The 26,093-nt window shown below is 50.3% G+C and overlaps 1 protein-coding gene across 3 annotated transcripts in view; it reads left to right on the forward strand.

The window, feature by feature from the left end:
* Positions 1 to 25,867, forward strand: part of LOC119957227 (adhesion G protein-coupled receptor E1-like) — a 79,133-nt gene extending 53,266 nt beyond the window's left edge. For 2 of the 3 annotated variants that reach the window (XM_038785062.1, XM_038785065.1), the window contains 7 exons: positions 3,414 to 3,605; positions 5,060 to 5,295; positions 10,365 to 10,431; positions 16,263 to 16,354; positions 17,377 to 17,545; positions 22,000 to 22,086; positions 24,725 to 25,867. In XM_038785062.1, the coding sequence (XP_038640990.1) occupies positions 3,414 to 3,605; positions 5,060 to 5,295; positions 10,365 to 10,431; positions 16,263 to 16,354; positions 17,377 to 17,545; positions 22,000 to 22,086; positions 24,725 to 24,739 (858 nt within the window). In that variant the 3' untranslated portion in view covers positions 24,740 to 25,867. Of the gene's footprint in view, positions 1 to 3,413; positions 3,606 to 5,059; positions 5,296 to 10,364; positions 10,432 to 16,262; positions 16,355 to 17,376; positions 17,546 to 21,363; positions 21,813 to 21,999; positions 22,087 to 24,724 lie in introns of those variants that run through there. The other variant, XM_038785063.1, reaches the window with a different exon arrangement.
* The last annotated feature ends 226 nt before the right edge of the window (positions 25,868 to 26,093 follow it).

Here is a 26,093-nt window from a genome sequence, read left to right on the forward strand (position 1 = left end):
TTTTTATAGCTCTTCACAGTTCATTAATTCTGAAGATCTTCCTCTTTTGAGCAGGTGTTGATTGTAACCGCAGTTCTTTGAAAGCAGCTGTTCCTTTGTTCTGAAGTGCTTCCTAGAAAGACCAGGTGCTCTGTCTGAGTGCTGCCCCCGGCAAGCTGGAACTGCCAGGTTTCTGGGGGGCATGCACTCAGACAGAACACCTGGACTTTCGAGGTAGGAATTCTGAACAACGAAAAGGCCTTGATGAAAAAATTGCGGGCAGAAACAACACCTGTTCTTTCCAGCAAGCACTTCAAAGCAAAGAAAGAGCCTCTTTTTTAAAAAACACTGTGGTTAGCAACAACAATCTTGCTAATGAGATTGAAATGGATGCTGTTACGACACCTTGGGACAGTGTGCGGTCACTACCAGCCCCACTTGACCCTGAGTCGCAACACGGTTGAAATGAATTTCTATTTCAAAATATCCGAGGTCTTCGGCTACCCAATAAGTACAGTCACCAGGTTTGTAAATTTAAACACAATTAACTTTTTATTGTTAACATTAATTATAATCAATTAGGCAACAAATATAACTGGTTAACTACTATCTAATCTCTAGTAACCCCCCCCCCCCACATTTAACTCATCCCACCCTCTACACACACAGGCAAACAAACGCAAAGGGCTATAAATGAATGTTGAAAGTAAAAGAAAGAGTCATTTTTTCAGACGGACGTCTTCCAGTGAATTTCTTCTTCACTCTCGGATTTCAGATGGATGTTATCTTTTCTTTGAGCTTGTAATATCAGGCAGCCAGTAAAAGAGAGACAGAGAGAGAGAGATTCTTCCTTCAGGGTCTAAAGCTTCTGCCTTCAGACAGTAGGGTCCTTCAGGGTCTGGTGGCTTCTCCTGGGTTCTCTCCGAAACACCCCACCTGACCGGAGCCAATTGCTGATCCTGGTCAATCCTTTGGCCATCAGCCACCCAATCAAAATGAACCTCTCCAATCTCTTGGGTGCCATAAAGTCTGGGTTCCTCCGTCCAAAATACAAAACTTTATAACGCAGTGTACTATTTTGACACTGTGTGTTCCTTATTTCGCCGATCAACTTAAAGGCATATCTCCATTAAAGGTCCATGGATCAAATATGAAAAGGGGCAAAATGAAAGAGGGAGGAATTAATGGGCTCAACGGGAACAGTCCTAACAACGCTAATGAGGTCTTTTCAATTTCTCGCCGTTTCTGGGGGCGAGCACCTGATCTCGCAACGGGTTTGATTCCCAGCGAGAATCCCATTTTGGGCCTCACGCCCGATTCAACAGGCCAGCGGGAATCCCAGTGATGGATCTGTACTTTGTTCATATATTTACGCATCAACGCACTATATAATCAATCTTACAGAACTCGAGACTGAACTGCTTGGGTGAAGTCAAGTACAGCTTTATTTATGTCAGTTTCAAAGTCTACTGATCAAGTCAAATTCTATGCGAATACAGAATCTAGAAAGGTGTTTGTCCAACGCCAATACAGGTGAATGAGTTGAATTCAAAATACAATTCAGTTCGTGGAAATTTCTTCAGATCAAAATGCACAATACAAAAATGAAACAAAAGGAAATAACTGTTTGCGAAGGAAAGTAGGACTAGGGTTCAAAGGTTAGGTTAAAGATGAATTCAGAGAGAGATGAGAGCGGAAAGATAATTTTTGGAGAGAGCATAAAAAGGTTCTCTCCCTGTCTCATAAGGAAATCATAATCTTTTTAGGTTCTGCCCCCTTTCTGGCTGTGATTGGGCGAAAATAATTATAATTCATCTAATTGATCAAAATGTCTATCAAGTTTTAAGAGATAATGTGGCATGGGGAAACTTCTCTATGTTTCTATAATATGGTGTGATCGAACCACCTGTTTCCCACCATGTTTTCAAAAACTGCGATGTTTTCCCAGTAATGATAACAATGAGTCTATTCTGTAACGTGGGTAGTCAGTTTGAATACTGACTTTCCTATCAGATCTTTTCCCATGCTCTCAGCATTTTCTGCTGTCATGGCTAATATATGATTTTTAATAGTATAATGTCACTAAATCATTTCCTCCCTTAAACTTTTATTATCTATAAGAAAAGTTGGTTTCTATCAGCCGGCTAGAGCAACAGCCCCAGAAAATCACCCCCAATATTTTATAGTTAAACTCAATATTTCTCTCACTACCAGTCCCTCAATGTGAACTGGCCATGGAGCCCATGCGTGGAGTATTTTAACTAGGGGGGGTGGCGTAACACTGCAGCTACTTGATGGTCCTGGTTGACCAGGAACCTCTCCCAGTCTTATTCCTTGCCATAGGTGGACTTTTTCCCTTTTGAGTTGCAAATCGATGCGCTTGGCCACATAATCATAGATTTTATCATAGAATTTACAGTGCAGAAGGAGGCCATCCGGCCCATCGAGTCTGCACCGGCTCTTGGAAAGAGCACCCTACCCAAGGTCAACACCTCCACCCTATCCCCATTACCCAGTAACCCCACCCAACACTCAGGGCAATTTTGATCACTAAGGGCAATTTAACACGGCCAATCCACCTAACCTGAACATGTTTGGACTGTGGGAGGAAACCGGAGCACCCGGAGGAAACCCACGCACACACGGGGAGGACGTGCAGACTCCGCACAGACAGTGACCCAAGCCGGGAATCGAACCTGGGACCCTGGAGCTGTGAAGCAATTGTGCTAAACACAATGCTACCGTGCTGCCCTAATGAACACGCCTCCTATGATCATCGAGTCCTATGGTGGGATTTAAGCCCAGCACTTCTGGCTTGGAGGAGATTCGCTATCCACTGCGCCACAAGACTTCGAGATGACTTAATTCACTGCGGGGAGGCACGGTGGCACAATGGTTAGCACTGCTGCCTTACAGTGCCAGGGACCTGGGTTCGATTTCGGCCTTGGGTCACTGTCTGTGTGGAGTTTGCACTTTCTCCCCGTGTCTGTGTGGGTTTCCTCCGGGTGCTCCGGTTTCCCCCCGCAGTCAAAAAGTGTGCAGGTCAAGTGGACTAAAATGTCTCCTTAGTGTCCAAAGATGTGGATGCGAGTCGGGTTACGGGATTAGGGTGGGGGGGGGGGGGGAGGGGGGGCTGAGCCTAAGGGGTGGCCTTTCAGAGGGTAGGTGCATCCCCGATGGGCCAAATGGCCTCCTTCTGCACTGTAGGAATTCGATGGTTCGATGGATTCAGTGGAAGCATCTTTACTTGAAGAGTAATTAGAACTACTCTGGCTACCAGAGAGCTATATCAGGGGAATCTAGATGACCAGATGAGGAAGAATGGGAGAGAAGATGATGTTGTTAGGGTGAGGTGATAGGGGGAGGATCATGTGCAGCATTGACATCAGTCAGAGCCGGACACAGATGTGATTCTCTCTTTGTCCTCCCTGCAGGATGACTTCTCCATGATGGTGATCAGCACCATCGGGCTCATCGTGTCCCTGCTGTGCCTGGCGGCCTCCATTGTTGTCTTCACCAAGTGCCGCTCCATCCAAAATGCCAACACCACTGTCCACAAGCACCTGAGCGTCAACCTTTTCCTTGCGCAGCTCCTCTTCCTGACGGGGATCCACGCGGGAAACAAGGTAAGGAAGCGCCATCTGTAGGCCGCATCCCTCCGCCCGGCCGCAGGAACTGACGGCCCCCCTGGATGCCAGAGGGCCTGACGGCCACTCTTCCCCTCTCCAGTAGCTCCCTCAGCTGACAACACGTCCCATTCAGGCCACCATAGATATCAAGAAACAGTCTTTGATTTGACTTTCCGTGAGGCCCGATCCCTCCGATCGTCGGTCTTCGCACTACAGACCCTCTCTTACTCCATGCAGGCCACTCCGTTATAATCCTTCTGCACTGGTCAATCTATCTACCAACTAATGCCCAATAGCACACCGAACGGGACGTTCCAAAGTTAATGTGTAGGTTTTCGGGACGTCACTAATTCATCAGGCGAACCTCTCCTAACCCAGCCAATTCCAGCCACCATCAGGCAGATTCGCTCGGCTCCTGACCCTTGACCCTTTTTTTGTTCAATCCATTCATAAGATGTGAGCTTTGCTTGCTTCTGTATGCGTGTGTGTGTGTCTGTATGAGTGTGTGTTATCATTAATGGTGGGGCGAATGTTTATGATTGCTAATATTATTGTTATTTTTGGTATTTTATTATGGTTCGTTGTTGTTGTATCAATTCAAAATTTTTCAATAAAAATTTTTTTTTTTTTTAATTAATGGTCCCTCATATGTCTCTATCCATGTCTGTCTGTGTCTCTTCCTGTGTTGTGTCTGTCTGTGTCTGCGTTTCTCTGTACATGTCTGTGTGTTTATGTGGGTGATTGGGGCCGCACAGTAGCATGGTGGTTAGCATAAATGCTTCACAGCTCCAGAGTCCCAGGTTCGATTCCCGGCTGGGTCACTGTCTGTGCGGAGTCTGCACGTCCTCCCCGTGTGTGCGTGGGTTTCCTCCGGGTGCTCCGGTTTCCTCCCACAGTCCAAAGATGTGCGGGTTAGGTGGATTGGCCGTGCTAAATTGCCCGTAGTGTCCTAATAGTAAGGTTAAGGGGGGGGAGTTGTTGGGTTACGGGTATAGGGTGGATACGTGGGTTTGAGTAGGGTGATCATTGCTTGGCACAACATCGAGGGCCGAAGGGCCTGTTCTGTGCTGTACTGTTCTATCTGCCTGTGCCTGTATGGGCACTTTTGGCTTTTGGCTGTGCCTCTTGTGTGTTCCTGTTTGCATACCTCCGCGTGTCTGTCTAAATGCCTGTCTCTGTTGCCCATGGCTTCCCCGGCAACTCCATTTGAAGCCCCGTTGACCATGGTGGGACTGGAACATCCTGCCTACAGGCGGTGCTGGACAATCCCCCCCCCCCCCCCCTCCCCCCCCCTGTCTGCGTGTGTCTGCCTGTCTATACCTGCCTTTATGTCTGTCCGCGCATTTAGTCCTGTACGTGTCCTGCCTGCGCTTGCGTGCGTGCCTCTGTCACACAATGTTTGGCCCTGCACAGAGTTGGAACCTAACCAACTGTTCTGATATTTTCTCCAGATACTTTGTGCCCTAATTGCAGGATGTTTACATTACCTTTTCCTCACTGTTTTCGCCTGGATGCTCCTGGACGCCTTGCAGCTTTTCATTGCGTGCAGACATCTGACCGTCAAAGCGTTCACTCACAGGCACGTTATCAGGCGGAGGTACCTGTACCCTTCTGGCTATGCTGTTTCGGCGCTGATAGTGATTATCTCGGCAGCGATACGCCCCAGTGGCTATGGATCAGAAAAAGAGTGAGTCGTTTGATATTTAGTCAACACCGTGGAATCGAGCGGGGGGGTGGACGTTGTTCTGTCCACTTGCTACAGCGTCTACCCGATCAAGTCCCTTCACAATCTTGCGTGTTTCGAAACAAGTGACCATCTCTCATTCTTCTATAAGCCCCGTTTACTCAACCTCGATCCATAGGACAACCCCCCCCCCCCCCCCCTCCCCCGTCCCAGGGACCAATCTCATGAACCTTGCTGTGCCGTCCCCAATGCAAATCTATCCTTCCTCAAGTGTGGTGCCCGAAACTGTGCAGTGTTACAAATGGGGTCTCACTATAGCTTGAGAACCATTAATATGATTGTGACGGATCTAACACTCACTAAATCCACTTTCCTGCAGTCTCTCTGTAACGCTTAACTTCCCCCAATGATTAAAAACCTATCGATCCCGGCCTTGAACACACTCAAGGCGCCGGCTTCGGCCTTGAACACACTCAAGGCCTCGGCTTCGGCCTTGAACACACTCAAGGCCTCGGCTTCGGCCTTGAACACACTCAAGGCCTCGGCTTCGGCCTTGAACACACTCAAGGCCTCGGCTTCGGCCTTGAACACACTCAAGGCCTCGGCTTCGGCCTTGAACACACTCAAGGCCTCGGCTTCGGCCTTGAACACACTCAAGGCCTCGGCTTCGGCCTTGAACACACTCAAGGCCTCGGCTTCGGCCTTGAACACACTCAAGGCGTCGGCTTCGGCCTTGAACACGCTCAAGGCGTCGGCTTCGGCCTTGAACACGCTCAAGGCCTCGGCTTCGGCCTTGAACACACTCAAGGCCTCGGCTTCGGCCTTGAACACACTCAAGGCCTCGGCTTCGGCCTTGAACACACTCAAGGCCTCGGCTTCGGCCTTGAACACACTCAAGGCCTCGGCTTCGGCCTCCCACAGTTTCCTGGGGTAAAGAATTCCAAAGGCTCACCGCGCTCTGAGAAGAAATTCTTCCTCAAAATCTGCGCCTACGCCCTCTGGTCCTACACTCTCCCATGAGTGGGAACACCCTCCCAACATTTACCCCTCAGGATCGTCAATGTTTCAGTCATAACACCTCTCATTCTTCTGAACTCCAAGGACTACAGACCCCACCGGTTTCATCTTTCCTCACTTGGCAGTCCCGCCATACCTTGACCCAAATCCTCTTGCAACACTCACCAAACACAAATCTGCCGATTGCCTATCGATCAGCAGTTGTTTTTTTGGATTGCAGTAGGCCCGAATTCTCCTGGCTGTTCGTTGCCTAGCGACCCCGCTGGAAGGTCACCGGGTGTGGGCCTGGCTTTGGCGCGATTAACATAAAAACAGATTCTGATGAGTGTCTCTCCGGAGTTTTATTTCTCTGAATGAGAGAATGAAGCAGAGCCATCAGTGTTGGGGGGAGGAGTTCTCCCCGGTGACCCAGAACTGTGATCTCCTCAACCGATATTTGAACCAGATAGGCCGAATCCTACCAGTTTCAGGCTCAGACAGGAAACTGGCCTGCAGCTCTCCACTGGCACAGACCAAGAGCCGGATTCTGTTTCCCGACGCCGATTTTGTAATCGCCGATCAGGCGGAGCATCCCTTTTACGGCCGAATCGGGGGGGGGGCAGTGCCTGTTTTCAGATGCTCCGCCCCCTCCAAAACGGCATCATCGGGGAGTACACCGCAAGCTGTTGGGACGGCCTCAGAAAGTTAGCTGAAGACCCTCCCCCGATGCTCAGCCACCGATGGGCCAGGTTCCCGACGGCGAAGTTCACCTGTGCTCTCAGTTTTCGTGAACCAGGCGTGGCGGCTGCGGACTGTGCCCACAGTCTTGGGGAGGGGAGGGGGCCACGCCACTGGCCGGGGGCGGGGGGGGGGGGGGGGGCTTTGGCCAGGGCTGGTGGGGTTGATGGAGGATGGCCCGGGGGATGGTGAAGGGGTGTGCAGGGGGGCACTATCTGGCAGGTCGGATCCACGTGCGGGTCGGCGCCATGCTGAAGGTCGTCGCCATGCGCGGCCACGGGCCCGGCAATTCTCCGGCCTTTTATTTGATTAAGGCCGTGTGTTTCACCTGGAGCGGCTGCTAGCCCCTCAGCGGCCTGAGGGTCCGCGCTGGGGCCTCGCCGACTTTTTCACCCTAGAACTGGACACTTCCTCCGGACATAGCCTCACAATCGGAGAATCCAGCCCCAGTTTTCTCCCCAAATATTGAGCCTCTGTAAAGAAAATAATGAGTGGGCGTGGTTTACGCTGTCACTTTTTGCGGGGCGGGGCCTGATAGAGCCGGCAACCAGCTCCACCAAGATTGGCCACCATCTTTAAAGGCTGACCTACTCAGCAGTGAAATCTAACTGCCCCCCGTCCCCCCTCCCGTCCCCACCACGTCCCCCACAATTATCCCCAGCCCTCCCCCAACCCCCTGACAATCATCCCCAGCCCTCCCCCCAACCCCCTGACAATCATCCCCAGCCCTCCCCCCAACCCCCTGACAATCATCCCCAGCCCTCCCCCATCACCTGACAATCATCCCCAGCCCTCCCCCCAACCCCCTGACAATCATCCCAGCCCCCCCCAACCCCCTGACAATCATCCCCAGCCCTCCCCCCAACCCCCTGACAATCATCCCCAGCCCTCCCCCAACCCCCTGACAATCATCCCCAGCCCTCCCCCCCAACCCCCTGACAATCATCCCCAGCCCTCCCCCCAACCCCTGACAATCATCCCCAGCCCTCCCCCCAACCCCCTGACCATCATCCCACCCTCCCCCAACCCCCTGACAATTCGTCCCCAGCCCTCCCCCACCCCCTGACAATCATACCCCAGCCCTCCCCAATCCCCCTGACAATCATCCCCAGGCCCTCCCCCCATCCGCCCTGACAATCATCCCCAGCCCTCCTCCCAACCCCCTGACAATCATCCCCAGCCCTCCTCCAACCCCCTGACAATCATCCCATGCCCTCCCCCCAACCCCTGACAATCATCCCAGCCCTCCTCCCATCCCTCCTGACAATCATGCCCAGCCCTCCCCCAACCCCCTGACAATCATCCCCAGCCCATCCCCCATCCCCGATGACAATCATCCCAGCCCTCCTCCAACCCCCTGGACAATCATCCCAGCCCAGCCGCTCCTCCCAACTCCCCTGATGACAATCATCCCCAGCCCTCCCCCAACCCCCTGACAATCATCCCCAGCCCTCCCCCAACCCCCTGACAATCATCCCCAGCCCTCCCCCCATCCCCTGACAATCATCCCCAGCCCTCCTCCCAACCCCCTGACAATCATCCCCAGCCCTCCTCCCAACCCCCTGACAATCATCCCCAGCCCTCCCCCCAATCCCCTGACAATCATCCCCAGCCCTCCCCCCAACCCCCTGACAATCATCCCCAGCCCTCCCCCCCAACCCCCTGACAATCATCCCCAGCCCTCCCCCAACCCCCTGACAATCATCCCCAGCCCTCCCCCCAACCCCCTGACAATCATCCCCAGCCCTCCCCCCAACCCCCTGACAATCATCGCCGGCATTCCCCTACAACTCCCTCCACCCCCGCCACGACAATCATCACTGGCATTCTCCCCACCCATTCCCCCCAACCACCACCACCACTACGGAGGTATCGCGGGAACTTCCCCTACCCCCACCCTCCGTCAGTGCCAGCTGCCCCACCACACAAAATAAAACCCCCAAGGGTCTCACGCTAGGGTCTACCCCTGGCACCTCCACATGGCACTGCCCCTTGACACTGGTTGGCACTTCCATGTTGGCATTGCCAGTTTGGCACTCCAACCTAGCAGTAACCTGTGCCAGGAGCAATGCCAGGGCACCAGCTGGGCAACCCCCCAGGGGGCTATGCTTACATCTGAGCCCCTGGAGGAATCCCCTCGACTGATTCCTGTCATAATATCCACTCATGTATATAATGGAGTGTAGACAGGCTGTGATTGACACACAGGATGACCAGTCAGCACACACAACACAGGGCAGCCAATCACCACGTGGACACGACCACTATAAAGCCAGAAGGCAGTAGGTTTCCCGCTCTCTCTGAGACAGTCAGAGTCCACGAGCTAGTCAGTGCAAACACCATGTGGTAGCTAGTAAGTCTGGTCAGGCTGCTACTAGGTCTCCAGTCAGTTCAGTATCGTGTCGACCCACAGCTGAATATGTTTATCAGTTCTATCGTTGAATAAAACAGTGTTGGACCTTCTCCAGTGTCAGACGTCTGATTCTAGCTTCCCAGCATCGAGTGCAGTCCACATCAAACCTATTATTAACCTCTCCGACGAGACATCACATTGGCGAGGTGTGAATATTGAGTGAGGGGGTATCATGTGGCGGGGGTGCTGGTTAATATTCAAACCCTTTAAAATCTATTTAAATGTTGTCCACGCCCTTTGTGTCTATGAGCCTTGTGGCGTTGCCTGCAAGGGATGGGGAATATTGGGAAGTGCAGTCTCTCCGGATAGAATCACGTTTCCCAATTCTCCCCGAGTGTCCGCCTGTGTCACAGTCACTGCAGACTGGCTAGTCCAGGCTCAGAATCACCCTCATTACCCCCTAGATCATAGAACTTACAGTGCAAAAGGAGGCCATTTGGTCCATCGAGTCTGCACTGGCCCCTGGAAAGAGCACCCTACTTAAGCCCACACCACCACCCCACCCTCCGTAACCCAGTAACCCCACTTACCCTCCTTTTGGACAATTAAGTGCAATTTAGCATGGCCCACCCACCTAACCTGCACACCTTTAGACTGTGAGGGGAAACCGGAGCACCCGGGGGAGACCCACGCAGACACGGGGAGAAAGTGCAGACTCCGCACAGACAGTGACCCAAGCCGGGATTCGAACCTGCGACCCTGGTGCTGTGAAGCCACAGTGCTAACCACTGTGCTACCGTGCCATCCCCACTGGTGGCCTCCCCACAACACTGGTGGCTGCCTGATCAATAGCACCCGACTGTTTGTTGGAGCTTGCTGTGCACAAATTGGCTTCTGTGTTTCCTCCATTACAACACTGACTGCCCTTCGCAAGTACCTCAACGGCTGACTGACGTTCACTAATGAATCCTCTGGCTCTCCACAGCTGCTGGTTGAACCTCGAGTCGGGGTTTCGATGGAGTTTCCAAGGACCAGTTTGCTTTGTGATTGTGGTAAGTGAGACTTTGAAGAACTGGAGAGTTTAGTGTGCTGGTTCAAGGCATTCCAAAAAAAAATCTCAACGTTTTATTAGAGGCAGTGAGGTTTACTCGCAGTTGGAATGTTTATTAGTAGTACTGGGGGTTTTATTAAACGAGAAAAAAATAAATCAATTAACACATGATAAAGATCGCAGGGCAGGTGGTGTGTTGCAGCTGTGGTATGTGGGCGCTGGTGGACGCCAGTGTGATCCGGGGCAGTAGGTGTCTACGAGCTTTAGCTCAGAGTCAACGACCCGAACGTTGAGCTGCAGACACTGTAACGGGTCAGGGCGGGGGAATGTTACCTGGGCACTTTGTTTCAGAAGGCAGCCACGACCCTTAGCATAGGGTCATCTGGTTTAGTCAATGTCCAGGGGCAGCAGATTGTGATGGCGGGTGAGACAGCGTTAGGGATTGAGAAGGTGGAAGTGAAGCGCCCTTTACAATGGTACAACAGGTTCAAAGGTCTTGCCACTCTTATGGATGAGAGTCGAAGGTGGTAGCCACACTTTTCAGCAGTTGAGAGCGAGGGTCCAAAACACCTGCCGGGGGCCAGGGTTTGGGAAATCCGCTCAGGGCTGGAGAGGAACTTGCAGTGGGAGGAGGAGGGGGATTCAGTTCCTGTGGTCCATGTCATAGAATTTTTTAGAATTCACAGTGCAGAAGGCCATTCGGCCCATCGAGTCTGCACCGGCTCTTGGAAAGAGCCCCCTACCCAAGTTCAACACCTCCACCTTATCCCCAGAACCCAGTAACCCCACCCAACACTAAGGGCAATTTTGGACACTAAGGGCAATTTATTATGGCCAATCCACCTAACCTGCACATCTTTGGACTGTGGGAGGAAACCGGAAAACACCCGGAGGAAACCCACGCACACACGGGGAGGATGTGCAGACTCCGCACAGACAGTGACCCAGCCGGGAATCGAACCTGGGACCCTGGAGCTGTGAAGCATTGATGCTAACCACCATGCTACCATGCTGCCCACGACATTGACCAGACTAGGAACAAGGGTCTTCATAGGGAGTAGGAGCTAAATTAAAAAGCAGAACCTCAAAGGACATAAATTCGCGATCATTGCCTGAGCCAGGAGCAAATTGGCGTCGGGTAAGTAAGATGATAGAGATGAATGAGTGGCTCAAAGACTGTTGTGGGAGAAATGGGTTTGAATTCATGGGGCATTGGCACCAGTACTGGGAAAAGTGGGAGCTGTATTGTTGGGGCGGTTTTCAGCGAGGCCGGCCTGGGGCCAGTGTTCTGGTGACTTGTATAACTAGGAGTCTGGCAAAGGGTTTTGTTGGGCGAAGGTATCATGAGAGAGGAAATGCTGTAAATCAAAGGGACACAATGAGTTCAAAGAAAGGATAATGGTTTAAGTCATGATAATCAGGAAGGGGCAGAGAGTACAGACTTAAGAACACACCAGCAGATAAGACCAGAGATGGCAAAAATGGTAAAAAGACAGGTTAATGGCTCAGTATAGGAATGTGCGCAACATTCATAACAAAATGGATGACCTCGTAGACATCACAGAAACATGGCTTCAGGGTGACCAAAGCTGGGACCTGGATATTGAAGGATATTTGACATTTTGAAAAGATAATGGAAGCTAGAATTGGTGGTGGGTAGCTCTGTTAATTAATGATTTCACTAGCGCAGTAGTGAGAGATGGCCTTAGAACAATAGAGCAAGATGTAGATGTAGCTTGGCTTGAAATAAGAAATAGAAAAGGTAAGAATACTTTATGGACCGTCAAACAGGACTTATACTGCTGAACAGAGTACACAGGAAGTGCTAAATGGGGCATGTAAGAAGGATACCGCAATCATTATGAGTGACTTTAATCTTTAGATTGAGTGAATCAGATTGACAAAGGTAGCCTTTTGGGGCAGCACGGTAGCATGGTGGTTAGCATAAATGCTTCACAGCTCCAGGGTCCCAGGTTCAATTCCCGGCTGGGTCACTGTCTGTGCGGAGTCTGCACGTCCTCCCCGTGTGTGCGTGGGTTTCCTCCGGGTGCTCCGGTTTCCTCCCACAGTCCAAAGATGTGCGGGTTAGGTGGATTGGCCATGATAAATTGCCCGTAGTGTCCTAAAAAGTAAGGTTAAGGGGGGGGGGGGTTGTTGGGTTACGGGTATAGGGTGGATACGTGGGTTTGAGTAGGGTGATCATTGCTCGGCACAACATCGAGGGCTGAAGGGCCTGTTCTGTGCTGTACTGTTCTATGTTCTAGCCTGGAAAATGGACTCATAGAGGGTATTCTGGACAATTTCTTAGAGCAGTAGGATCTCGTGCCAACCAGGGAGCCGGTTATTCTAGACCTGGTTAAGTGCAATGAGACAGGGGTTTGAGGAGCCTCAAGGTGACAGCGATCACAATATGATAGAATTTCATGTTCAGTTTGGAGGTGGGTCGAGGATGAGTGTGTTAAACCTAAATAAAGGTCATTAGAAGAATCTGAAGGCAGAGTTGGCGAAAGCAATCTGGGAAACCAAACTAAGGTAGGAGGGTGACAGACGTTTAAGGAGCTATTTAAAACTCTCAACAAAGATTTATCTGGTGAAAAAATGTGAATCTTTGAGAAGGACGCATCAACTTTTATTTAGAAAATATTTTATTGAAGCATTGGTCATTTTCACAGTTTAACACATTAACATTTGAGAAGGACACATCATCCATGGCTAACTAAGGAAGTTAAGGATAGTGTCAGATTGAAAGAAAGACTAGGGCGGCACATGGCACAGTGGTTAGCACTGCTGCCGACAGCGCTGAGGACCTGGGTTCAAATCCTAGCCCTGGGTCACTGTCCATGTGGAGTTTGCACATTCTCCCCGTGTCTGCGTGGGTTTCACCCCCCACAACCCAAAATGTGCTGGCTAGGTGGATTGGACACGCTAAATTGCCCCTTAATTTGAAAAAAACAAAATTGGGTATTCTAAATTTTAAAAAAATTGAAAGAAAGACTGTACAAATCTGCAAAGATCAATGGTAGGTCAAAAGGTTTTAAGAACCAGGAAAAACTGATTGAAAAAAATAAAGAGGGAGCTGTTGGAGTATGAGAGAAGGTTAGTTGGTAATATAAACACAGATAGCAATTGTTTCTACAAGTAGGTAAACAGGAAAGAGTAATTTAATAATGGAAAACAAGGAAATGGTGGCAGCTTTGAACACGTCTTTTGTGTATGCTTTCACGTTTGAAGTCTTAGAAAACTTCCAAAGATACTTAAAAAGCCAGAGGGGAAGAGAGAGGGAGGAGCTTAAAACAATTACCATCACCGGGGGAAACTATTGGACCAGACTGCCAAGTCTGCGAGAGTTGATGGACTGCATCCTTGGGTCTTAATAGAATTGGCTGCAGAGAAAGTGGAGGCATTGGTTATAATCTCCCCAAATTCCTTACTTTCTGGAGAGGTGCCAACAGATTGTAAAATAGCAGACGTAATATTTTTATTCAGGCAAGGAGTTGGACAAAAAAAACAGAAAACTATCGGCCAGTTAGCCTACCATCTGTTGTAGGGAAATTCCTAGGATCTGTTGTTCGGGATGTTATGGCAGAATGCTTTGAAAATTAGAAAAGGGGACTTTAGGTGGCAGCCATGAGCTGATCGGTCGCACGAAAGATGTGAGATCTTCGATTACAGCTTTTCAACCGCAGGAAGCAGGCACCAAAAGTACCGCCAATCCCCCCCAGCCTAGCCCTCGTCCGTCGCACTGCCAAGTAAGATGGGAAAAAGTCAGCCGCCCAGCAAACATCCAGCCAGGATGAGGGTAGGGAAAGCTCCGCCTCGGAGCTGGCAGCCACATGCGTTGGCACGGAACCGGGCAGGGCGGGCCGCGCAGAGCTTCCAGGTGCTGATGGACAAGCTGACGTGCTTCATCACCTCCGAACTCCAGAGACACAGGGAGGAGATGAGAGGAGGCCTCCTGGCAGCCGCCAAGATGGCAGTGGAAGGGAGGAGCCCCACGGGGTACGTAGCAGCGATGCTCGGGAAGCTGGTTGGCAAGGAGGGCTTCGCCAAGCCCCCAGACGTAGACCGCGCACATCGGTCGCTTCGGCAGCGACCCAGAGCAGGGGAATCACTGCGGGCGATAATCGTGAGGCCCCATAAGGTACCAGCATAAAGAACGGACCCTGAGGTGGACTAAGAACGCGAGAGGGTGCAAATGGGAAGGACATTCCATCCGCTTGTGCAAAGGGATTGGATTGGATTGGATTTGGGTTTATTGTCACGTGTACCGAGGTACAGTGAAAGTATTGTTCTGCGTGCAGTCCAGACAGATCGTTCCTTACATGAAAAACATTGGACATAGAATAAATACACAATGCAACTACACAGACAAGAAGTATTTCAAAGAAAGGAAGAGAGAGCAAAAGAATCAGAGACAAAGCTATACATCAACAAAGAGAAGATGTGAGGGAGGCCTGGGAGATTCAGGTTCGAATCCCACATAGGTAGCTGCGGGAATTTAAAATTCAGAGATCATCATGGATAATCATAGAATTTACAGTGCAGAAGGAGGCCATTCGGTCCATCGAGCCTGCAACAGCCTTAAAGAAGAGCACCAGTAACCCCACTTAACCTTTCTGGACACTAAGGACAATTTAGCACGGCCAATCCACCTAACCTGCACGTCTTTGGACTGTGGGAGGAAACCGGAGCACCCGGAGGAAACCCACGCAGACACGGGGAGAACGTGCAGACTCCACACAGACAGTGACCCAAGCCAGGATTCGAACCTGGGATCCTGGAGCTTTAAAGCAACAGTGCTACCCACTGTTTCCTCCCACAGTGCTACCCACTGTGCTACCGTGCCGCCCTTAATCAATCTGGAATGAAAGAATAGTCTTGTTAACAACAATCACAAATCTATCCGGTTCACTGATAACCTTTAGGGAAGGAAATCTGCAATCTTTATCTGGTCTGGCCTAAATGTGGTTCCTGATCCACAGGAATATGGGGCGGGATTCTCCGACCCCCCCCCCCCCCGCCCCCCCGCCGGGTTGGAGATCGGCCGGGGGGGGGGCGGCGTGAATCCTGCCTCGCCGCTCCGACGCCGGCTGCCGAATTCTCTGGCGCTGGATTTCGGGCGGGAGAGGGGTTCACGCCGCGCCGGTCGGGGGCTGTTGGATCCGGCCCCGGGGGGGGAGGGGGGCCCACAATTGCCTGGCCCACGATCGGGGCCCACCCATCTGCGGGCGGGCCTGTGCCGTGGGGGCACTCTGTAGGGCTCCGCCATGGTCGGCGCGGAGAAGAAATCCCTTGCGCACGCGCAAGAACAGGCCGGCGGTTCTGCCCTCAGGCTCCGGTTGGCATGGCGCCAACGACTCCGGCGCCGGCCTAGCCCCCGGAAGTGCGGAGGATTCCGCAACTTCCGGGCAGCCGGACGCCGGAGTGGTTCGCGCCGTCCTTGACTCCAGCCTCGGGCCATCCCGCCGAATGCGGGAGAATCCCGCTCATGGTTCTTCTCTGAACTACCTTTTGAAACGGCCCAGGAAGACACTCAGTGATATCTAACTGGGGCAGGAGAAAGCACTGTACCTGCGCCACGTGGACTGCAGCGGCCTTAGAACGCGGCTCACACCGCCACCTGCTGGAGGGCAATTAGGAATTGACAATAAATGTCGGCCTTACCAGCGACGTTCACATCCCAACGATGATTTTTTTAAAAAGAGGAAATAGAAAGAATGGAAGACCGATATGGCAGTGTTTCAGCGGATTCCTTGCTCTGTGTGCTGCGTTTATAGACGATGTCAGTGCGCCATTGCTCACCAAACCTTTTGTTTCTCTTCCTCCCCCCAGGTGAACGTGGTTTTGTTTATCTGGACAATGTGCCTACTGCAGTACCATTTGTCCACACGCGATGTGAACGTGTCAAAGATCAAAGATACCAGGTAAACATCCAGAATCAGAGGATCCCTGCAGTGCAGAAGGAGGCCATTTGGCCCAGCGGGTCTGCACCAGTCCTCGGAAAGAGCACCCTATGAGCTAGGCCCTATCCTCGTAATCCTACCTTAACCATTGGACACTAAGGGGCAATTTAGCGTGGCCAATCCACCTAACCGACACATCTTTGGCCTGTAGGGGGAGCACCCGGAGGAAATCCACGCAGACCCGGGGAGAACGTGCAAACTCCGGACAGACAACCACCCGAGGTCAGAATCGAACCCGGGTTGCCTGGCGCTGAGGCAGCAGTGCTGGCTACCGTGCCACCCTGTCTAGCACAGGATTTGTGGCCTTCAGATCACAGCATCATTTAATCCTGTCTCAGATGGGGGGGGGTTTCATAGAAACATAGAACAGTACAGCACAGAACAGGCCCTTCGGCCCTCAATGTTGTGCCGAGCCATGATCACCCTACTCAAACCCACGTATCCCCCCATACCCGTAACCCAACAACCCCCCCCCTTAACCTTACTTTTATTAGGACACTACGGGCAATTTAGCATGGCCAATCCACCTAACCCGCACATCTTTGGACTGTGGGAGGAAACCGGAGCACCCGGAGGAAACCCACGCACACAGGGGGAGGACGTGCAGACTCCGCACAGACAGTGACCCAGCCGGGAATCGAACCTGGGACCCTGGAGCTGTGAAGCATTTATGCTAACCACCATGCTACCCTGCTCGCCCGTGAATTGCCATTCAGACTGAGAGCCGAGAGAGCACCCCTGAGGTTAGACCCAGTGCTGCACTGTCGGAGATGTCCACTTGTGAGGCAAGACATCCTGGACATTAATTATCCCCCATCCAACATCACTAAATCAGATTGGCACATTGCAGTGTTTGGGAGCTTTCTGCGTACAAATTGGGTGTTTTGGGACTGCGAAGGCCATGAAGTGTAGCGTATAACTGATTTGCGAACAATTATAATGAGGTCTGTTCACGTGAATATTCTTTTCTTTTCTTTCTGTAGAACATTGACCCTTAAGGCATCTGCGCGGTTATTTGTCGTGGGATGCACTTGGATCTTCGGGATATTTAATGTCAATGAATACACCACCTTCCTCTCCTACATATTCATTGTTGTCAACACTCTCCAGGGCCTCTTTATTTTCCTTGTTTACTGTGTGTTCAATCAGCAGGTAAGACTTCATCACAGTTACAAACGCAGCAGACTTGCCTGCATGTGATATATGTGTGGCACGTAACAGGATAAATTGGCCAGTGGAAATGAGTGCGGGTGAGATCTTGGTGGTGGATGGCTGCCACCAGTCTAATGAATGGCTGCCACCAGTCTGATGAATGTGTGCAAGCGTCCAGCAACCTGTGGCTCTGGAGGACTTGTGTGCAGTCCCTGACCTCGATTGTGCCGACCCGTATCATAGAACATAGAACATAGAACAGTACAGCACAGAACAGGCCCTTCGGCCCTCAATGTTGTGCCGAGCCATGATCACCCTACTCAAACCCACATATCCACCCTACACCCGTAACCCAACAACCCCCCCTTAACCTTACTTTTATTAGGACGCTATGGGCAATTTAGCATGGCCAATCCACCTAACCTGCACATCTTTGGACTGTGGGAGGAAACCGGAGCACCCGGAGGAAACCCACGCACACAGGGGGAGGACGTGCAGACTCCACACAGACAGTGACCCAGCCGGGAATCAAACCTGGGACCCTGGAGCTGTGAAGCATTTATGCTAACCACCATGCTACCCTGCTGCCCTGTATCGATTCATGTATCGATCGCAATGTTTTGGTTTTATTTCAAACTTAACTTTAAACTTGACTCACCGCAGCATACAAGGAAAATGGGGTTCCATTGATGGTTGGCACAGATACGATGGGCTGAAGGGCCTCTTTCTGTGCTGTAAAACTCTATGACTCTATTCAGCATGGCAGGCTGGATACTGGGCACCGGCCTCTCCTGCCACAGGTAAATCTCCAGTGGCGGGGGGGGGGGGGGAGGTGGCCCTTGAGTGGCCGTTAATTGGGCAACATGGGCGATCAAGCCACTTGATGCCTCCTCGGCCACTGGTAAAATCGCAGTGGGGGCAGGTGGATGTGCGTGGATAGGCAACAGGCACAACATGCCATGCTGCCCAGTTTTACACCTCCATACCCACTCCCGTACACTTGCCAACCCACCCATGTATCCTAAAATTCTAGCTTATTATCACACCTTGCTAATCCTCCTCAAATGTCCTTTTAATAGAGGAATATTGGAGCAAGAGTGGGCCATTCAGTATCATGAGCCTGTTCCGACATTGAAGAAGAATAAAAGATGGAGAGATCCAAATTGGTACATTGCGTTACATATAATGTAAACCATTCAGTCCAACTGGTTACATGAGCCTCCACCCACCCTTCATCGCCATAACCTTCTATTCCTTTCTCCTTCATCGGCTTCTCTAACTTGCTTATTGCTGAGAAAGAGACAATGTTGTCAGAAATGTTCATGTTGCACCCATCAGGACACTCTGCGAGAATACCCAATCGGGGAAATCAAAGCATTGCCATGGAGAATGCACCAGTTGATGGTTACTGACAGCTAACTGCCAAATATTAATGCGCACATATTAATGCACGTGGCCCTGTTCCTTGCAGACAGAAAGAAGATGTGCACGCATTGCACCTGTTTCAGCTAGACACATTAAGCGGCAGCCATTTATTTGTTCATTCCTCAGGGAAAAGCCTTGACCAAACAGAGTCAATATGCCTGGTTTAAACTTCACATAATGCTTGGCAGTTAACTGTCAGTCACCATCAACTGGTGCATTCTCCATGGCATTGCCTCTACTAATCAGAGCCCACTTTCCAACCAATCAGCATTCCCTCTTCACACAGTATAAATGTGTTGATTTCCCCTACATAGTATTTGTGCAAATGTCAGGATGAGTGCAAGCTAAAAAGCTTTGACAACAAAGGTCCCTTCTCTCAGCAGTACTCAAATTCTGCATTCCCAAATAACTGTTTATCTAGCTTCCCCTTAAATGCATCTAGATGAGTGGTTTCAACCGTACTTTATAGCAACACGTTTCACAATCTCACCACACCCGGTGTAAAGAACTCCCTCCTAAACACTACTTTGGATTTTATTAATTACTATTTTATATTTATGATCACTAGATCAGGTCTTGCCTACAGAACAGTCACAATAATTGACTTGGGTGTTTTTACTGCATTAAGAGCATTTTCTAAACAGCAAATGCCTCTTATACCAGTAGGGGTGCCACCCCAGGTCATTTATCAGTATTGCTGAAGCTAAGGTTTATTTTGCAGGACATTCAACCTGACAAGTCTATGCCAATATCATATCAACAACCTCCCACCCCTCTTCAATTAACCCATCAATATCCTCATTCCCTTCCCCCCCCCCTCATGTGATAAAATCTGAGAACATGAACACAAGTCGCACCTGTTTCAGCTAAACAAAATAAGGGACAGCCATTCGCCAGTTCATTCCTCATGGCAATACTTCGGCCAATCAGAATCAAGCTGCCTGGTTTAAATATCAAACAATTCTTGGCCGTTAACTGTCAGTCACCATCAACTGGTGCATTCTCCCTCGCAATGCTTCTGCCTTATATGCATCGATTCACCTCAACTATTCCCTGTAGTAGTGAATTCCACAGTCTCACCACTCGCTGGTGAAAGAAGTTCTCCTGAAACCCCGACAGGATTTATAAGTGATGATCTTATATTTATGGCCCCTTAGTTCCTGCCCTATCTGTAAGTGGCAATATCTTCTCTGCATCCAACTATCAAATCGTTCCATAATCGTGAAGATCCCCAGCCTGTTCTATCCTTCCTGCTGGATCAAACATTTACGTTCTGATATCATTTGGATAAATCTTTTTTTCCCCTTCACCAATATTTCCATGACCACTCTGTAGTAGAAAGGCCATTAATAACCACAGCGTACACCAGCCCTGGTGCCATACAAGCTTAGTTCCTACGCCATCCTGCGCAAGTGCGCGGTCAATTCCAGCACCATATGCCCCGAGTCACAGCACAAGCCAATTAACCAATAAATCTTCCAAAAATTCCCCACATCTTTGGCCTTTGGCTGCCCGATAATTACAGTCTCCGGGTTTGTAAGTTGAAACACGATTTCTGTTTATTTGTACCAAGAACTATCATGAAATGGGCAGCAAGACGGTTAGCACAGCTGCCTCACGGCGCCAAGGACCTGGGTTCAATCCCAGCCCCGGGTCACTGTCCGTGTGGAGTTTGCACATTCTCCCCGTGTCTGCCTGGGCTTCACCCCCGCAACCCAAAGATGAGCAGGTTAAATGGATTAGCCGCGCTAAATTGCCTCTGAGTTGGAGAAAAATAATTGGGTACTCTAAAAAAAATTTTTTAAAGAACTAGCTTGAAATATCAGTACACACAACTGGTTAACGACAAGCTAATACCTAAAACCCCACTTTAACTGTCCCACTGTATAATCAAGGATCCCTCCCACCCGGCTTACTCACTCTTCCAACTTCTTCCATCGGGCAGGAGATACAGAAGTCTGAGAACACGCACGAACAGACTCAAAAACAGCTTCTTCCCCGCTGTCACCAGACTCCTAAACGATCCTCTTATGGACTGACCTCATTAACACTACACCCCTGTACGCTTCACCCGATGCCAATGCTTATGTAGTTACATTGTGTACCTTGTGTTGCCCTATTATGTATTTTCTTTTATTCCCTTTATTTCCCATGTACTCAATGATCTGTTGAGCTGCTCGCAGAAAAATACTTTTCACTGTACCTCGGTACACGTGACAATAAACAAATCCAATCCAAACAAATCCCTCTACCCACACACACAAGACAGAAAAACACGGGGAGGTAAAAGTAATATGGATGAAGGTCAAAAGAAAGAGTCTTCACTTCAAACGGTGGTTCTGGAGCATGTTTTCCACAAAGGAAGCTATTAAATCACAGCCTTTGTTTTGCAGCCTATCCTCACACCTTTCCCGGAGGAATAGTGTCCCTGCTTTATCAAACTTCAGCTAGCTGTTTCTTTCTGGAGAGCGTTAGAAGACTTGGCCTGCACAGCCTTCAATGTTTCTCCTGTAGATAGATTCATCCAGGCTTTGTGCCAGTGCACAAACCCAGCCTTTCCGGGGACAACAGAGGGGAGGGAGACCGGGACCTCTCTCTGAGTCACCAGGAGTCAAACTGCATGCAAACTGAGAACCTCGGCAACTCTGAAAACGTTCCGGTGGGTTCCGATCCAATCGCCACTTGTTACGGGGCTGGGCACCACCTTTTGGACCAATTCGTTGGCCAAATCAATCAAACCGAGTTCCGGGGTCAATCTCGGCCATTGGGGCCGGACGGGTCCACAGCTCCGATTTGTACCAGCACAGAATAACACAGGGGTCCCTCCCACTGCTGTAATCCTCTGTTTGAATTAAAGGCTCACTTAAAGACACATGTCCATGAATCATCCATGGATCAAAAATGTAACGGCAAAACTAAAAGCACCGGGAAATAGAGGGACTAAAAAGGGAACAAACAGGAAGGACTCTGACATGGTCCAACTTCCTTTGAGTACAGTAACTGACCGCATTGTCCTCCTATTATTCAAGGTGAAGAATGAGTTTCTGAGATTGTTTGTCAAGACACGTGCAGCCTCCCTCACCGACACCACAAATATTGTGATGACTTCTGCCGAGGTAAGATGCGTTTTTCAGGAAAACGATGGGTGCACAATAATATTTGGTCCATGTACCGGCGGAGGGAGGCCCTGTGGGGCAGTGGGCTAGCGCCCCCTGCCTCTCAGCCGGATCCTCCGGGTTCGAATCCCACCCCAGGACTTGACGGCCGAGGGCGGTGCGCCCGTAACGCGGCCAAACTGGTTTGAGTGCGTCAACCTGCATAAATCCTTCCAGACGCGCCAGCAGGTTGGCGGCGAGAACGGGAGAGATTCCTGGTTGGCCATGTCTGATGAGGAATGGGTCCCCCACACCCCACCCCCAACCTTTTAGGCACCTTGGCGGCAAATTAGCGACCTGTTCCGGAATTGCTGGCTACGGAAACTGACGAAAGTCTGCCTTAGTGACCACTAGGTGCAGGAAGAGAATCGGAATTGGAAAATATGCAGCTGGTCAGACATTTTGTCCACAGACCACTCAGCATGAGGAAAAAGACCCCACTTCCCACTGACCCACTTCCACCTGCCATTGCATATCAGAATTAATGAGAACTTATTGAAACTATAAGTATTTTGGTGATTTCTCATGAGTGAATGTAATAAATTTGTGTGCCATCGTTTCTTATAGTAAACTATTATAAATAAATTATGAGTGCATGCCAGATACAATAATACAGGCGTTTTCTTATTCTGAGCGTTAATACTACAAGAGAACAGGTTTATTTAAAACATTCCAACCTGTGCTGTAAAATCTTAACAATCCACCTCTGGGAAATGAATTCATACCTCACCAATCAAACCAAATCAGCAGGGCCATAAATATTCTTTCACGGGACGTGGGGGTCGCTGGGCAAGGCCAGCATTTGTTGCCCGTCGCTAATTGCCCTTGAACTGAGTGGCCGGAGTCAAATGGGCGGCACGGTGGTGCAGGGATCAGCACTGCTGCCTCACAGGGACCCGGGTTTGATTCTGGCCTCTCTGTGCGGAGTCTGCACGTTCTCCCCGTGTGTGCGTGGGTTTCCTCCGGGTGCTCCGGTTTCCTCCCACAGTCCAGGGATGTGCAGGTTAGGCGGATTGGCCATGATCAATTGCCCCTTAGTGTCCAAATATGTGCCGGTTAGGAGGGGTTACAGGGATAGGGTGGGGGAGTGGGCCTAGGTAGGGTGTTCTTTCGGAGGGTCAGCGCAGACCCGAAGGGCTGAATGGCCTCCTTCTGCACGATAGGAATTTTATGGATTGTAAATGTCGACCAGACCAGGTAAGGGCCTTGAATCACATGTAGGCCAGTCAGGGGAAGGATGGCAGATTTCCTTCCCTAAAGGACATTAGGGAACCAGATGTGTTGGGGGGGGGGGGGGGGGGGGGGGTCTTCTCGGCAGGAGCTGGATCGATGTACGGCAGAGGTGGGGAGAGGGTTTGTGAGGGTTACGTGGCACTGGGCTGAAGCCAGGATGGGGAGAGAGGGAGAAAGAGAGGGAGAATGAGTATTAACCAAATCCAGCAAATCCATCGTCACATCCTGTCAAGTTGCAGCCAAATATTTGATGGGAGTTGCATCCGTTGTCTGCCGTAATCCCAGCTGGAAACCAGCTGGAAACCAGCAGGAGATCCGGTGCTGCTGGGACTCCATTGTTTCTTGGTTACTGTGGTAACCTGCACAGTTCCTACTGGGCAGAGACAATTGGTGACCCCATGGGTCTTGGAGAATATGAGCGTTCCCGAAAAGGGGGCGGGGCTATGGTTAACTTTTTCTGTTGAATAAATAGAGCCGGCCAGTTAGGTACCGGCTCGAGCGAAGACCAGTAGTGAAGTACTGGTGCTGTGTAAATATTAGCGTAAATAAAGTTACATTTTGTTTGACTCACAAACTCGTGTTGGACTCTTCGTGACAACCTCACAAAAGTTGCCTTGGAAAGGAGCATGGGGGGGAGATGCGTTAGGGCGATTCCCTAAGACTGCACTTTCTCTGGAATTCCTTCAGGGGATGTGGCCGTCACTGGCTAGGCCAGCATTTATTGCCCATCCCTAATGGCCCTTGAGCAGGTGATGATGAGGTGTCCCCGTGATGTTGGCCCAGCGACACTGGAGGAACAGTGACCCCCATGTCAGGGTGGTGTGAGGGGAAATGTCCAGGTGGTGGTGTTCCCGTGCCTTTGTCCTTCTGGGTGCTGGAGGTCCCGGGATTTGGAAGGTGCCGTCGGAAGCAGCTTTGGTGAGTTGACTAACTCCCTCTCCTTCCCAATTCTTCCCTTCTTTCCTTTGTGGTTAGCACAATTGTTTCACAGCTCCAGGGTCCCAGGTTCGATTCCCCGCTGGGTCACTGTCTGTGTGGAGTCTGCACGTTCTCCCCGTGTCTGCGTGGGTTTCCTCCGGGTGCTCCGGTTTCCTCCCACAGTCCAAAGATGTGCAGGTTAGGTGGATTGGCCGTGCTAAATTGCCTGTAGTGTCCAAAATTGCCCTTTGTGTTGGGTGGGGTTACTGAGTTAGGGGGATAAGGTGGAGGTGTGGGCTTGGGTAGCGTGCTCTTTCCAAGATGGGTATTGTTGTGACTGAGGTGCCCTCCTGCGGACCCTGCGAACCCCGGGCCAATAATTTTGCTTCTTAACTGCAGATTGGAAAGGCACAAAGGTTAAACAATCCTCCATTGTTTTTCTATTCAGACGAAAGCAGCGTAGCCAACCTGGGGGCTCGAGAGGCGGCGGCAACATGCGTCTCCGTGATTTGTGCCAGCGTGACAGTGAGTGAGCGGGCGCGTCGTCGAAACGCAACTTGGACCTTTGCTCGATTGTTTTTCAAGTTTTGCCCGGCTATCTTCCATTACTGAGCTCAAGTAGTTGGCTTTGAGATATTCCACTGCGGAGGCATCACATTGTGGTCCCATAACAATCCTTCATTATTGTAATAAGTAGGCTTACATTAACACCGCAATGAAGCTACTGTGAAAATGTGAAAATCCCCTAGTCGCCACATTCCGGCGCCTGTTCGGGTGCACGGAGGGAGAATTCAGAATGTCCGATTCACCCAACAGCGCGTCTTTCAGGACTTGTGGGAGGAAACCGGAGCACCCGGAGGAAACCCACGCAGACACGGGGAGAATGTGCAGACTCCGCACAGACAGTGACCCAAACTGGGAATCGAACCCAGGACCCTGGCGGTGTGAAGCAACAGTGCTAACCACCGTGCCGCCCAGTGAAGGGCATTAGAGTTGAACATAATCATAGCACCACGCACACATACACATCGCACAAACTTGTGGTCATGCAGATGTATATACGTGCACCAAACCCCCACACACATACGTACGCACATATGCACACAACAGAAAGACACACTTCACACTCATACACGTAGATACCGCTGAGGCGACCACTCATAATCTGAGCATTCCTACTGGCGCACAGAATGGTCGCGGCACAGAAAGAGGCCATTGTCTCATCCAGCCTACACTGGCTCTCCAGATGACCATCATGCCTTAGTGCCTCCCTGACTGTGATTGGTTGACTCATCGCTAACGGTAACCAGGTTTGGGGCATTCTAGCTTGTTTGCACTAACTGCAATGTCACTTTACACATTGAACGATCACCAGGTGTACCACAAGCCTTACCTGTCTGCACTAAATATGTAAAAATCGGACACCTTCAGGATTGAAGTGTAAGCATTATGAATAACATTTACCTGCACTGTAAAAAAAAAACCTATGCTTGCAAAGGAAAGTATTCTTGAAATTTTCTGAACTGTTTTCGAGTTATTTAAAATTCCTAACAAATTGTATCTTAACAAAATAAAGCTTTCATTCCACTGACTCATTCTTCTCATAGGTTAACGAGTAATATTTAAGAGTAAATGAGATTTTATTTTATGCTACATTACAGAGACTCGACAATTAGGTCATGGCTATGATGGAGATGATAGACTCTGCTGGTGGTAAAATAGATTCTGTTTGCTGGGAGAATATGTAAATAGACTCTGTTTGCTGTTGGACCACCCCAACTCACTATCTTTTTAATTTTTATTCGTGTCACAAGTAG

The sequence above is a fragment of the Scyliorhinus canicula genome, chromosome 25 (genome assembly GCF_902713615.1).
Source record: "Scyliorhinus canicula chromosome 25, sScyCan1.1, whole genome shotgun sequence".
Lineage (NCBI taxonomy): Eukaryota > Metazoa > Chordata > Chondrichthyes > Carcharhiniformes > Scyliorhinidae > Scyliorhinus > Scyliorhinus canicula.